This window comes from Nicotiana sylvestris, chromosome 3 (assembly GCF_000393655.2).
Source record: "Nicotiana sylvestris chromosome 3, ASM39365v2, whole genome shotgun sequence".
Classification (NCBI taxonomy): Eukaryota; Viridiplantae; Streptophyta; class Magnoliopsida; order Solanales; family Solanaceae; genus Nicotiana; species Nicotiana sylvestris.
The window spans coordinates 197947083-197961807 of NC_091059.1; the positions used below are offsets into that span (position 1 = coordinate 197947083).

At 35.3% G+C, this 14725-nt stretch overlaps 2 protein-coding genes across 4 annotated transcripts in view; one reads left to right on the plus strand and one right to left on the minus strand.

Moving 5' to 3' along the window:
- The first annotated feature begins 847 nt into the window (after positions 1 to 847).
- LOC104243695 (4-hydroxy-3-methylbut-2-en-1-yl diphosphate synthase (ferredoxin), chloroplastic-like) lies at positions 848 to 8134 on the plus strand. The gene is made up of 20 exons (XM_070171337.1): positions 848 to 1120; positions 1961 to 2188; positions 2613 to 2770; positions 3086 to 3192; positions 3287 to 3387; positions 3470 to 3546; positions 4289 to 4408; positions 4504 to 4734; positions 5186 to 5302; positions 5379 to 5453; positions 5534 to 5611; positions 5763 to 5822; positions 5899 to 5961; positions 6134 to 6278; positions 6368 to 6506; positions 6727 to 6804; positions 6890 to 7049; positions 7135 to 7233; positions 7326 to 7430; positions 7817 to 8134. Exons 2-20 carry the CDS (start codon positions 1981 to 1983, stop codon positions 7916 to 7918), a joined length of 2223 nt encoding a protein of 740 aa, XP_070027438.1. The 5' UTR covers positions 848 to 1120; positions 1961 to 1980; the 3' UTR covers positions 7919 to 8134.
- A 3892-nt stretch (positions 8135 to 12026) lies between these two features.
- The window catches only part of LOC104243696 (transcription factor bHLH68-like), a 35860-nt gene continuing 33161 nt past the window's right edge, over positions 12027 to 14725 (minus strand). For 2 of the 3 annotated variants that reach the window (XM_070171348.1, XM_070171358.1), the window contains one exon: positions 12027 to 12238. The gene's annotated coding sequence lies outside the window, so the exon portion shown is untranslated. Of the gene's footprint in view, positions 12239 to 13099; positions 13486 to 14725 lie in introns of those variants that run through there. The other variant, XM_070171351.1, reaches the window with a different exon arrangement.

Below are 14725 nucleotides of genomic sequence, written 5' to 3' on the forward strand. Positions count from 1 at the left end.
TTATTTTTATAAGTCTTATATATCTAATTATTTTTATAAGTCTTATATATATATATATTTCTTTGTTATCTAATTGTATTATCCATTATTTAATATTGTTAAATTGACATATGAATTATTAATAAATTATCAATTTAGTATTAACTACTCCCATACACACACACACTACTACTACTATATTAGGATGAAATTACTCTCTAATTTGAATTGGTAGTTTTATATTTTTTGTTATTTTGTTATTTTTATTTTAAAATAATTTTAAAACTTCAATTTGAATGAGTAGAATATTTTTTTTGTATTTTCGTTTTTTTATTAATACATAATAAGATATCTGTATTTATTAATTCAAGTAATGTAACCAAATAATTTAAAATTTAAAATTCAAAAAAAAATTAGTTAGAAAAGTAGTTTAGTTTGTCTTAACAATACCACTTGGCTTTTTGTGGTTAAGACACTTGTCTTAATGTAGTGCTTTTGCTTCTCCTATTCTATATAAGAAATCTATTTTTGTATTTTCGTTTTTTATTAATAAATATAAGATATCTATATTTATTAATTCAAGTAGTGTAACCAAATAATTCAAAATTTAAAATTCAAAAAAAAAATTAGTTAGAAAAGTAGTTTATTTTGTCTTAACAATACCACTTGGCTTTTTGTGGTTAAGACACTTGTCTTAATATAGTGCTTTTGCTTTTCCTATTCTATATAGACAGAAGATTAAATCTTCTTAATTACACCTCCCACTATTTCTAAAAACTAAGCCGTTTTTATACTCTAATTAAATATTATTAATTACACCTCTCGCTATTTCTCTTTCTTATTCTCCAAGGGTTATATTTTGCATGGAACATTGGAATATTTAAAGATCCTGCTTTCAAGGTGTAATTAAATATTATTAATTACACCGCTCACTATTTCTCTTCTTAGATTCACTAGCTGTTGCCTAATCTTCTGAACTACTAGTACATTTATATGTTCAATCTTTTCTCCCATTTTTTCTGAAACCCATTTCATTATTAGTCCTTCTCAATTTCCGCCTACCACCAATTCTTTGGCTTCTTGATTCTTCTACTCTTTTTGGGTATTTTAGTCTAGTCTTGGTTTTTTTAACTCTGACTTGGTAAGTAATCTGTAATACTACTATTCTTGAAAAAAAATTCAATCTTTTGTAAATTAGTTAGCTGATTATATTCATAGTAAGTGTTTGTAGTTTGTATTTTCAGCTGAGTTTGTTTGAATTGGGTAGTTCATATCTTGGTTTGTTTCTTTTTCTATTACAGTTTTCTGTTGATTGTGTTTGGGAATTTGGTTAAATAGTTTAAATTACTACAGTTTTATCACAACAGTGAAAGATATCAACTGGGGTCAAAAGGGCATAGAAAAAAGATCCTTGCTTTTTGGTATATTAGTCTAGTCTTGATTTTGACTGTGACTTGGTGAGTAGGATTATATCCTTTACTCCAGCTCTTTTTCTGTTTAAAACTGATTTTTTGGTGGAAATTCTTGAAAAAGATTTCAACTTTTTGTAAATCAATTAGGTAGTCATTTTCCTAGTAAGTGTTTATAGTTAGTATTTTCAGCTGAATTTGTTTGAATTTGGCAATTCAAATCTTGTTTTGTTTCTTTTTCTGTTACAGTTTTATGTATATTGTGTTTTGGAATTTTGGTTAAATAGTTTAAATACTTCAGTTTTATCTCAACAGTGAAAGATATCAACTGGGATCAGAAGGGTATAGAAAAAGATCATTTCTTTTGGGAATTTTGGGTTTGGGGGGGGGGGGTATGGAGGGTGTGGCTCTTTTCTGCTGGCCAACTGAATTTTAATGAATATTGAGGTGTTATACAGCCAACTCCAACTAGTTTGGAATTGAGGCATAGTAGTGGTAGTTATGTTTTTTTTGTTTGTTTTGTGTGTGGTATTTAATGTAATTCGATGAGTATTGGTTGTCTTATGTTTCAGGAGTGTAAAGAATTATAAAAATGGCGGCAGGAGCTGTTCCAGCTTCATTTACAGGCCTGAAGAGCAGGGAAAATGGTGTGGGGTTTGCTAAAAGTATGGACTTTGTAAGAGTTTCTGACTTACAGAGGGTTATGTTTCGGCGAACCAAGGTTTCTGTGATAAGAAATGCAAATCCTGGTCCAGAAACCATTAATCTTCAGCCTGCGTCCGAAGGGAGTCCACTACTAGGTATTTTTGTAAGGCACTAGAAAGCTTCTAGTTGCTTTTTTCTTAAACAGTTTGGAACTTGGTCTATAATAAATTTTAGCTTTCAAGGATTTGAATCTGTTTATGAAGCTGCAAAACTACTCGAAGAAAAAACAAAGGAGAGATTATTTAATATTGTACAAATCGTTAAGGGTTGGAACGTGTCATAAAAACTGATTTGGAATAAGTTTTGCAGCAACTTCTCTTAGATGTTCGACGAGTGAATCATACTGTGGCCAAGAATCTGTCATTGATGCTACTTGTAGGAAATTTAGATTTGGAAATTTGAGATCTTTTTTCTTTTTATTTTGTCATCCTACAAAAAAATTTCATTTTATATTAGAAGTGAAGCAACACATTTGTTGTATTCACACTCTGATGACTGATGTATCACTTCTTGATAAAGTTCCTAGGCAAAAGTATTGTGAATCCATACACAAAACTGTCAGAAGAAAGACCTGCACGGTGATGGTTGGGAACGTTGCCCTTGGTAGCCAACATCCAATCAGAATTCAGACAATGACCACAACAGATACTAAAGATGTTGCTGCAACAGTAGAACAGGTTCTCCTTCTACTTCATGATTTAAGCAAGTTACAAGTGGCAGTCTACTCTAACTGTGTTTGCTATGATATTTATGTTAATGCTTATTGAAGTTGAGTTTCCTTCTCTGGGTATCATAAGGTAATAATATTCTTGTGCAATAGTAAGTTAATGGTCTAGGTTTGATTTGAATCAGTCATTGGAATAGTGTTTTACTTTCCATCTAATTCTGAAATCTTTGAGTCTGGTATATATAGAACTTCATTACTTCTTCAATGAGCATGAAAATTTTAAGCCAAGCAAGTTGAGCGCTGATGCTAACTCCTGTTTATACAGGTGATGAAAATAGCTGATGCAGGAGCTGACATAGTTCGAATTACAGTCCAAGGGAAGAAAGAAGCTGATGCATGTTTTGAAATTAAAAATTCTCTTGTGCAAAAGAAGTAAGTCTCAAATTTTTACCGATATATTTCAAGATTCGATGGACTTGATGACATGAGTATTATCTTATCTCGTCTGTGTTCTGCATATATGCAGTTACAACATCCCTCTGGTGGCTGACATTCATTTTGCTCCTCCTATTGCACTTCGAGTTGCGGAGTGCTTTGAAAAAATACGTGTCAATCCTGGAAACTTTGGTATTTCTTCTCTGTCAATGTGATGATCTTTTTTGGCCGAGCCAGGAGAACAGCTATGATCTAATCGGTTAATTTCTTTCAGCTGACAGGCGAGCCCAGTTTGAGCAATTAGAGTACACAGAAGAAGACTACCAGAAAGAACTTGAGCACATTGAGGAGGTTAGAATATGCCACACTAGTATAAGAACTATAGTTTTTGATTTCTAATACATGTAAAGATAATTATTAACCTTTCTATCGATTGAATTTAGAAGTCAGTAACATGGTATGAGGTGCTCGTCCTGCAAGTTAGCATGTCTTTAATTTATTCAGTACTTCCTCTGTTCTTTTTAGTCTGATTCAAAAAGAATGCCTCTTTCTATATTTAGTAACTCTTTAACTCCAACATTCCACATGGCATATTTAAGACCACAAGATTCAAGGGCACTTGGGTACATTTCACACATCTTTATTTTAAGACCACAAGATTCAAAAGTCTTCCTTACTTTTCTTATACTCCGTGCCTAGTCAAACTAAGACACATAAAATGAAACAGAGGGAGTAGTTATTTTCAGTTGATTTTCACCTTTCTTTTGTCCTATAAGGTATGAATCATATTGATTTAATTATAAGATCCTTTTCATTCACTGCTTGTCAAAAAATAAAAATGTGTGCAATATGCTAAGACGGGTGTGAGATAATACTGGGTATGTTGTTTTTATTGTTGTTATGCTAAGACGGACAATGTTAAACAAGAATTGCTTCTCAAGCTGATGCTGGGTCTATAATCATCCTATATTGGAAACTGTGCCTGCTCATTATTCGCATTTAGCAAGAAATTTTCCCTTTTATTACGGAGCATATTCTTGGACAATCTACTTCTTTGCAGAGTTCAATCCATTTTTGATTTGAAATGGCTCAGGTTTTTACACCATTGGTGGAAAAATGTAAAAAGTACGGACGTGCAATACGTATTGGAACTAACCACGGGAGCCTTTCAGATCGAATTATGAGCTATTATGGGGACTCACCTAGGGGAATGGTGAGCAGTAGCTGAATTACTTATCTAGAATATTGTGTTCTAGTCATTGTTGTTGTATTCTTTAATTACTTTGTATCATCTAAATGTGGTAACAGGTTGAATCAGCATTTGAGTTTGCAAGAATTTGTCGAAAGTTGGACTTCCACAATTTCGTCTTCTCAATGAAAGCTAGCAATCCAGTAGTTATGGTTCAGGCGTATCGCCTTCTTGTAGCTGAGATGTATGTTCAAGGATGGGATTATCCTTTACACTTGGGAGTTACTGAAGCTGGTGAAGGTGAGGACGGAAGGATGAAGTCTGCAATCGGTATTGGCACACTTCTTCAGGTACACTTTTAGACTTCCGGATAAATAACAGTAGAAGCTGAGCATCTTGTTGAAAGTAACATCTTTATTCCTTTTGCTTCCAGCTTCATTTATACAAGTTCTCTAGATATACCAGATATTTTGTACTCGCTGATACATATTCATTCATTCAAGCAATAGGGTATTTAGTATTTACTGTCAGAAAATGAAACAAAGCAAGAATATATTTGTTAAATTATGATAATCAGAAGACGTAATTAGGCTAAAAGCTATAATCTGCTCAATCGGAGCAAGCGACAGAAAATACGTACTTGTGATTTATCACATTTGGAATTTTAAAAGCTAAATTGTGTTTATGCGAGCAAATTACTACGATAAGGTAGTCTATTCTCATACATGTTCCTCATTTGTGTGGCTTTATCATCATAAATGTATTGCTCGACTTTCTAAAGAAAATTTTCTATTGATGCAGGATGGTCTGGGTGATACAATAAGGGTTTCCCTAACTGAACCTCCAGAGGAGGAGATAGATCCCTGTCGACGGTTGGCAAACCTTGGAAAGAGAGCAGCTGAGCTTCAACAAGGAGTGGTACACGATTGCTTATGAATGTGCTTTAGGACCTTAAGTTTTGACAGTGTAGTAAAATTTCTGCTTCCTTTATCAGGCTGCTTTTGAAGAAAAGAACAGACGTTATTTTGACTTTCAACGTAGGTCAGGGGAATTGCCAGCTCAAAAGGAGGTCAGTTAAAAAACCTGAGCAGATCTGCTATATGAGGCTTCATTTTGTGAAGCAAACAAATGTTTTGATTTTTGTAACAGGGTGATGAAGTAGACTACAGAGGCGTGTTGCATCGAGATGGTTCTGTTCTCATGTCTGTTTCTTTGGATCAATTGAAGGTCTTATCTAGCACTTCTCTAAGAATAACTTATAATATATGATTCTACTGATCGATTTTATTACATGCTAATTTTTTGTGAATTTTCTAGCCACAAATGTTTTCTTTATTTTATCTTCCCTGAAAACTGGCCTTATCTTTTGGTTTTGCAGACCCCTGAACTTCTGTACAGATCATTAGCGGCAAAGCTTGTCGTGGGCATGCCATTTAAGGTCTAATTCTAGAACTAATTCTTCTCCTTTGGTTGTGCGCCGTCTTTGTGCTAAATTATAATCAGTGGTTTTGCAGGATCTGGCGACTGTAGACTCAATCCTGTTGAGGGAACTTCCACCAGTAGATGATAAAGATTCTGTAAGGACCCTTGTGTTTTCTGTATAGTAATTTAAGTATCTAAGTTATTTCTTCATGATGCTCGGACTAATATGTTAAAATTTAGCATTTCTAGTGCAGATTATTTTGCTCGATCCCTTTTGTTTATGGAAACTTTGAGAATGACTTGATTGTGTCTTTGCAAAATGAACAGCGTCTGACTCTGAAAAGATTGGTTGACATAAGCATGGGAGTCATTACTCCTTTGTCAGAGCAATTGACAAAGCCGTTACCCAATGCCATGGTATTGGTTACTCTGAAGGAGTTATCTGGTGGTGCTCAAAAGCTTCTTCCAGAAGGTGTGATAATCGTAATAGTTTTTTAAGTTCTTTGAATTAATTATATTCCAAAAGTTTAGTAATCAGGCTAGAAAGGGAACCTCCTTCAGGTACACGATTGGTTGTGTCTGTGCGTGGTGATGAATCAAAAGATGAGTTGGAAATCCTGAAGAGCACCGATGTTACTATGATTCTTCATAATCTGCCATATACAGAAGAAAAAACTGGCAGAGTTCATGCAGCCAGGAGGTATGTTGCATTTGTATTGAAAATAATCAAGTTCTCTTATAGTAAATTGTTTACCAGTTATCCTTGATGGGGCATAATCAATATGACATACATATATTACGTATATCACTTGTATAAACTTTCTTAAAGGCAGAATTACGATAGGAAACATACTTAGCAGCTGCATTTTCATATGTCTAATTTCTTGATCCTGATAGCCAGAAAATATCTACTGTTGCAGGCTTTTTGAGTATCTCTCTGAGAATTCGTTGAACTTCCCAGTGATTCATCACATACACTTTCCCAATGATACCCACAGGTATAGTAAAGCAGACTTCACTTACCTAAAAGCTGACATGTGGAGGTTATTTAGAATTTAGCTTATGAAAATATCAATATGACAGGGATGATTTAGTGATTGGTGCTGGGGCAAATGCTGGGGCTCTCTTGGTAGATGGGCTCGGAGATGGTATTCTGTTGGAAGCTCCAGATCAGGATTTTGATTTCCTCAGAAATACATCTTTCAATTTGCTTCAAGGTTGCAGAATGCGGAACACAAAAACGGTAATGGAAAGTGAATGGATAAAGCAAGAATCTGAACCAATTCATAGTAACATGATTTATTTCCATATATGTGTATCCCTTTCAGGAGTACGTATCATGCCCATCGTGTGGCAGAACTTTATTTGATCTTCAAGAGATAAGTGCTCAAATAAGGGAGAAGACGTCACACTTGCCCGGTGTTTCAGTAATTACGCAACCCTAATGCTTACTGTCACTGAATTTCATAAATTCCTGTCTATAAAAATGGTTTGTGTTGTGTTGATATTTCCTTTTCAGATTGCCATCATGGGTTGCATTGTGAATGGACCTGGGGAGATGGCTGATGCTGACTTCGGATATGTTGGTGGTGCTCCTGGGAAGATTGACCTTTACGTCGGCAAGGTACCAAGCTTTGATTTCCCTTACTTTACTAATGCTCTTCACAACTAAGAACTTCTTTGCTAGTAACCAAGTAAGATGCATCTGGCTTGCACTTTTCAGTTTTCACTATATAATTTCAGAGCTCAACGAAGTTTATAGACAAAAATGTCGCTTAAAGTATAAAAATGCAAGCAGACAATGCCTCTTTGGACAACATAAAGGCCTAAAAGATAATCAAAACTAGATGCACATATGTGACATGGTTATTATCTCTCAACTGAAAGAAGCAAAACAAATCTTTGAGCTTGAATACAATACAATATAAAGGAAACCAAAACAAAAATTGCTAATTTTGTACTACTTGTGACTAATGTGTTTCAATTACTGGTGAACTAAATTTCTTCCAGACGGTGGTTAAACGCGGTATTCAAATGGAGCATGCAACAGATGCCTTGATCCAGCTAATTAAAGATAACGGCCGCTGGGTGGATCCTCCTGCTGAGGAGTAAGATCAACTGGAAGAGTTAACAGATAACAATTGTATTGTAAATGCAGATTCTAGCACCTGATAATAATACAGCATCAGCAAACTCCAGAGAGCTGCCATTTCCAAGCAGCTGAGATGTAGCTTTTTATGTTGTTTGTAGAATCTAGTACATGCATGCAAATGCAGAATATTCATGTATTAATCAATTCTAGTTACCAGTCCCCTTCTTGGGAATCTAGTAATAGGCTATATCATTGCTCATTAATAACCGATCTACGTAGTGAGGGCAGCCCGGTGCACGAAGTATTTTGCATTCACGCAGGGTCCGGAGAAAGGTCGCGCCTAAGGGTGTGCTGTAGACAGCCTACCCTAATGCAAGCATTAGTGGCTGCTTCCATGGTTCATAACCCATGACCTATAAGTTATACGGAGACAACTTTTACTGTTGTTCCAAGGCTCCTCTTCAACCAATCTGCATAGTATGGATAACAAACGAGTTTAGGTTTTATTCTGCAAACAATGTAGAATATATCAATTATTGTCTTTTAGTCTTAGTTTTCATTTATATACAAGAGGGGTTGCTCTGATGGTAAGCAACTTCCACTTCCAATCAAGAGGTTGTGAGTTCGAGTCTCCCCAAGAGCAAGGTGAGAAGTTTTTGGAGGGAAGGATGTCATGGGTCTATTTGGAAACAGCCTCTCTATCCCAGGAGAGGGAAGGATGCCGTGGGTCTATTTGGAAACCTCTCTACCCCAAGGGAGGGAAGGATACCGTGGGGTAAGGTCTGTGTATACACTACCCTCCCCAGACCCAACTAAGTGGGATTATACTGAGTTGTTGTTGTAGTCTTAGTTTTCATTTTCCAAAAGCAAATTTTCCGCAGGATAAATATTTAACCTTCTAAACACAAAGTAGATTAATTTTGCATACAATTTTTGTAGAATTAATTTATTTAAATCATTCACTGTGATAAGCAAATAAAATGATCAACGATATCTAAAAATGATTAAAATAAGAATAACTTGAAGATGTTTAGCATCTTGTTTGGATGGTTGTTATGTATTGTATCATATTGTTACTTTAAATACGGTATTTGTTCTGATTGTTGCTTCAACTTTATTGTATCGTATCGTTAAATCCGTCGTTACGTAACGATGAAAAGTGCCACTTTATGAGACGGATTTGATGTGTTGGTGTCGTTACCTTACTTTTTTTCTCTCATCTTGCCCTTCCTTATTATTAAATAATCATATTTTATTCTTTATCCTGCTTTTTTATACAATAAGTGTACTTTTTAATCTATTTTTTCTTGGTAATATTGCAAGTTTATTCTTCATATTGCTAGTGCGTGACATCATAAAACGATGGTAAACAATACAATCTAATTAAACATTGTATTCAGTAAATAATACAGTACAATATATTACAGTACAATATGGCACATTATGAAACGACATGTAACAACCATACAAACAAGCTGAAAATCGAGTTTTTTAACTAGTGCTGAATGCTAGTTAAAAACAATCGGACTTAAAATAGAAAAAGAGAGAGGAAGAGAGGATAACGCGTGTTATTCACAGTAGATCAATGAAGATTGTGCAATCAACTAACTAGTGCTTAAAGCTACGTTGCTACTTGATTGAGCCAATTAGGTGTATATAGGTCGGGTTGGTTCGGATTTTATAATTATCAAACCAAATCAATTGTGTCGGGTTATTAAATCTAAAGACCAAACCAAACCAATAATACTCGGATTTTTCAATCTCGTTTTTTCTCGAGTTTTCGGGTTACTCGGGTTTTTTCGGATTTTTTCCCGGTAAAATCTTCGTAGAACAAAACATATAACGTATGCTCAAAATGTTTCTTTAATCTTAGTAAGATACAACTATATAAAGTATATTCCAAGAAAATAATATAAAATATGAGATGTGTCATGGCATTATCCTAAAATATTCAACAATAAAGACAGTAAAATTATGTAATATAAATATTGCTAATTAAAGAGCCATAATAAAAATAAACATAATCTAAAAGTACGAAGTCATGCTAAAATAAATAGACTAATAAGGGAGTATTAATTACATGACTAAACGCTAAAGAAAAATAAAAATAGGTTATGCATTTTTATCTAAATTATTGCAAAATAAAAAATAGATATTCAAATAGCCCCCCGTTTCTAATATTGAATTAAATGCCTTTTGTTAGCATTAGTATTGGTTTGATTTTGGTTTGAGCTTTTGTTAGCATTATTTAATTTACTAATATTAATGGCTATAAAACTAATTGGAGCATTCAAAAGTTCTAAGCCAACCTTGAAATAATACCTTAAAAGATAAAATTATGAATTTTTTTAAAAAATATTTATAAATTACATTACAATAAGTATATTTATATATTAAATATATCTAAAATTTCTATATATGTAGTGTCGGGTTGGTTTGGTTTCGGTTTGACTTTTTTTAGTTAAAACCAAACCAATTATGGTCGGGTCCTTTTTCCAACACCAAACCAAATCAAACCAAACCATAATCGGATTTTTTTTCTCGATTTAACTCGGATTATCGAATTGGTGCGGTTTGTCGATTTCCTTTTTACAGCCTAGAGCCAATGATGAACTTACGGATCAAGTTTAAACCAACGAAATAAATTTATTTCCTAAACCAAGGCTGGATTGAATTTCGATATAACCTATACAGTCAAGACTACATTGAGATTGATTTCAAGGACCGTTAAGCACATAAATGTGAAAGAAATTATTACACGCTTTTCTATCAAAACTTACACCCCAAGGTCCAAGGATTTAACCAGTTTCAAACTTCAGCTATAGCAAGTAGGGGTGTCAATGGTTCGGTTCGGACGGATATTTTGTAAATTTTGTACCATATCAATTTTTTAAGGGGACGTATATTCATGTACTGTTGAGTTTCCTTGTCGGAATGGTGTAGTCTACTGTGGATCCCTTGCCGGGACAGTTAAGTATGATTATTGTAGACTGTATATATTTGGAACGGGTTGCGCGCCGCAACATTATTATATATATATATGGATCGGGCTGCACGCCGCAACAAATATTATATTTGATAAGGCTGCACGCCGCAACAGATATTATATTGGATCGGGTTGCACGCCGCAACAGATATTATATTGGATCGGGTTGCATGCCGCAACAGTTATATATGTGGATCGGGTTGCACGCCGTAATAATGTTAAATGATAAGGGATCGGGTTGCGCACCACAACAGTATTGTTATTGTATTATTATAGATATTGAGTTGTCCTTTCATATTTTATTAAGTTTCTGTTGGCCTTGATATGTTTCCCTGAAGCATGTACCCCCCTCCCATTTTAAACTGCTTATTCCTGTTTATTTTCCGCCATATATTATATAGCTGTACAGGTTTATCTGGAGTATGGTCCTAGCCTCGTCACTATCTCACCGGGGTTAGGCCAGACACTTACCAGCACATGGAGTCGGTTGTGCTGATACTACACTCTGCACTCTGTGCAGATACCGGAGCGGCACTTGATCAGCAGCAGTAGGGGAGCCAGCCTTCAGTCTACCGAGACACCGAGGTAGCCTTGCAGGCGTCCGCAGGCCTGACGTCTCCTCTATCTTTTATTATGTTTTGTTATCTCATGTATCCGAGACAAACAATGTTATTTTTCCTTCAAACTGTTGTATGTAGTACTCTTAGTAGTCCGTGGATATTGTGACACCAGTTTCTGGGTAGAAGCATGTGCTGACTTTTGAAACATTTTGGTTTTATATTTATTTAAACTTCCGCTTAAATCTCGTATTCCGCTGTCATTGAAATATTTATCACTTGTTAATATAAGTTGTAAAAAAAAGAATAAAACATGATAGTTAAAGATTTCTAAGTTTGTGGCTTGCCTAGCTTTTACGAGTATGCGCCATCACGACTCCCGAGGGTGAAAATTTCGGGTCGTGACATTAAGATATCGTAAGACTTGTGTTCTTAAGCATATTACAATATTTGTGTTCCTAAGCATATCACATTATTTGTATAGCTGTAGAGGATAAAATAAAAATTGAAATCAAATTATTCTACATTTAATTTAATTTTAAAAGATCATTCAAACAGACTAAATAACGTATGAGGTCACAGGATTGGAACGTAAAACAACATCGGAGGGAGTATACAAATAGAATCAATATTTGCTCAAAGAAGTCAATATATCGATTAAAGTTCAAATTCTCAAAACGAACCCAGAAGAATCCGTTACAAATTTCGTAGCTAAATTCTACTGCTCCTTTATTCGAGTAGTTCTTTTCCCCCGACGATTCTCAAAGTCCTTTGTACTTGATATATTGCTGTTGATCCTTTAATATACCAGTGAATTAAACAAGGGATTAGAAAAACTAACTAAACTTTATGATTCATGATTTATAGCAAAATCGAATATTGTACTACTAATAGCAGAAAGTACAAGTATCAAACTAACTTCCCCAATCATCTGAAGAACAATGATTCGATAGCCAATATCAAAATTCCTAAAAAATATAAACCAACTCCGAAATAACTGTTAATTATTCAGTGAATAAAGAATCAAACAAATATGCTAATGCTAATGAAACACAATAGACTTGTAAGTATATATTACGTATAGTAAAGTGATATATGTAGAACGAATAGCATATGAAGCGTGCACGAACCAAGCTCACTCCATATGGGCCTATGGGCTAGAAGTGGTGAATAAGACTGAGTTAGAAGAGATTGGGCTGAGTAAAATATTGGAGAGTTTTATTTGGGATCCAGGCCCAATTAGCAATTGGTTAAAAAAGGACTATGAGATAGAAAGAAAGGGTTATGCCTATTGTTGAATGAAATGTCTGCTCCTCCTCATCTTCCTTCTCCCCTGTCTTTATCATCTCGTCTGAGCTTCTCATCCCTTTTCTCCTTTCTTTGTATTTCAGTTTAGTATCTTGTAATTTCCGGTCACTGTTGAAGTAATAGAAGTGTTTGAATAAGTGGTTTGTTACAGCAACTCAAAGAAAGTCTGATCTCCTGGCAGCGTAACCGAACTGTGCTCGTCGGATATTCTGCCTACGCTTCTTGTAAACCAATGCACCCAGACCTACAACACACGCCGCTGCGATCGCTCCGAATGCTACTCCAGCCTTCTTCCCACCGTTCATTCCATCGCCGGAAGACGACTCATTCGCCTCCGTAATACTCTCGTGCCTTACATCACTCGCAACTACGTCACTCGGCGCCGGAGCAGGAGAAGGAGACGGAGACGGAGACTCATTCGACGAAGTAGTATCGTCGTCGCCGGAGCAGAATCAGGAGAGCGATCTGCAGGCGGAGGCGATGGAGGAGAACTGATCACATTTGCTAAAGGTGACGGTGCTGGACTTTCAGGAGCCGCAGCGGTTGGCTGCGGAGAAGAAACTACATCTCCGCCGGCTTCCGGTGCCGGACTTGGCGAACTTTCCGGCGTATCTGCGCAAATACAATGTTGTATAGACAAAACCGCAAAGAGAAGCGTGACAGATAGTACGCGAAGCGTCGCCATTGCGAATAATTAAAATCGTCCTTTTACGTGTTTTCACACTTTTCGAAAGATCTGCAATATCAAAAGTTTCGATAATCAAAGCAATAGTGATTAACAATTCAATGATGCAATTAACAAATGCAGATCTGGAGATAAATAGAGGCGGTTAGTGTGAAATTGAAGATGTAAGGCTGCGAACTGAGAAGAGTAAAATGAAGTTAAAGGCGGCCGGTTCGTTTGACAAAAGCATGTTACTTGCTTTCGTGGCCGCGTAGAGAGAGAAAGAGAAAAAGGAAGAGAGAGTACCTATAGACAGGGGCGGACGCACCTCGACTCAAGCGGCCGCTTGGTTGGAAAATTTTACTAAATACATGAATACTAACTGATATGCAAAGATAAATACATACAAATAAAATAAAGTTACACTGCCTAATAGATAGTGCTCCTAGCTCTGTTGGGCGAGGGCTGTTCCTTTGTTTGAGTGATCTGGAGTACGATTCCTAGTTGCGGTAGTTCTTTGTAATTTTAAATATTTTTAATCCATATAGTATACGGTTAAAAAGATAAAAGGGAAACAAAACCAGTAAATCATGATGTGCTTACAATATTTGAGCCACAATAAATTATTTTTAATGTAATTATTTATTTTAGCCATTAGGTGCAAGTTGCGATTTTGAGAATTGGGCATGCTATTTGCAGAATCAAATGAATTGCGTGTTTTTGAGTGAGATGTTTGATGCATTATATAAAAAAGTATTTAGTATTAATTCTAACAAGACTATTATAATACATTTAAAATATTGAAAACTTGTCGAGCAAAATTGTAGTAATGTGCACCACGACAGCAACAACAACAAGAACTCACAACCTCTTTGTTGAAAGTGGAGGTTGCTTACCATCAGAGCAACCCCTCTTGTCTGTAGTAATGTACATGAATTGTGTTTTATTCATATATTATAGTTTGTGTTTTTAAAATTTTAATATGATATCATTACAATGATTCGTTCAATTGATCATGTCTTTAAATGTCGATACCGCTTATAAAAATTTCTGCGTTCGCCCCTGCCTATAGAAGCGTGGAGGGAACGTGAATGAGATTGACGAAGACGGCGGATCCGGTATAACTTACTCCATCTGTTCCAGTTTATGTGAATCTATTTCCTTTTTGGTCCGTTTCAAAAAGAATGAATCCTTTCTAAATTTGGTAACAATTTAGCTTAAAGTTACAATTCTACCATTAATGAGAAGCTTTTATAACCACACAAATATTCTAGGCCCAATTTGGACTTGTTTAGGACCACAAATTTCAAAA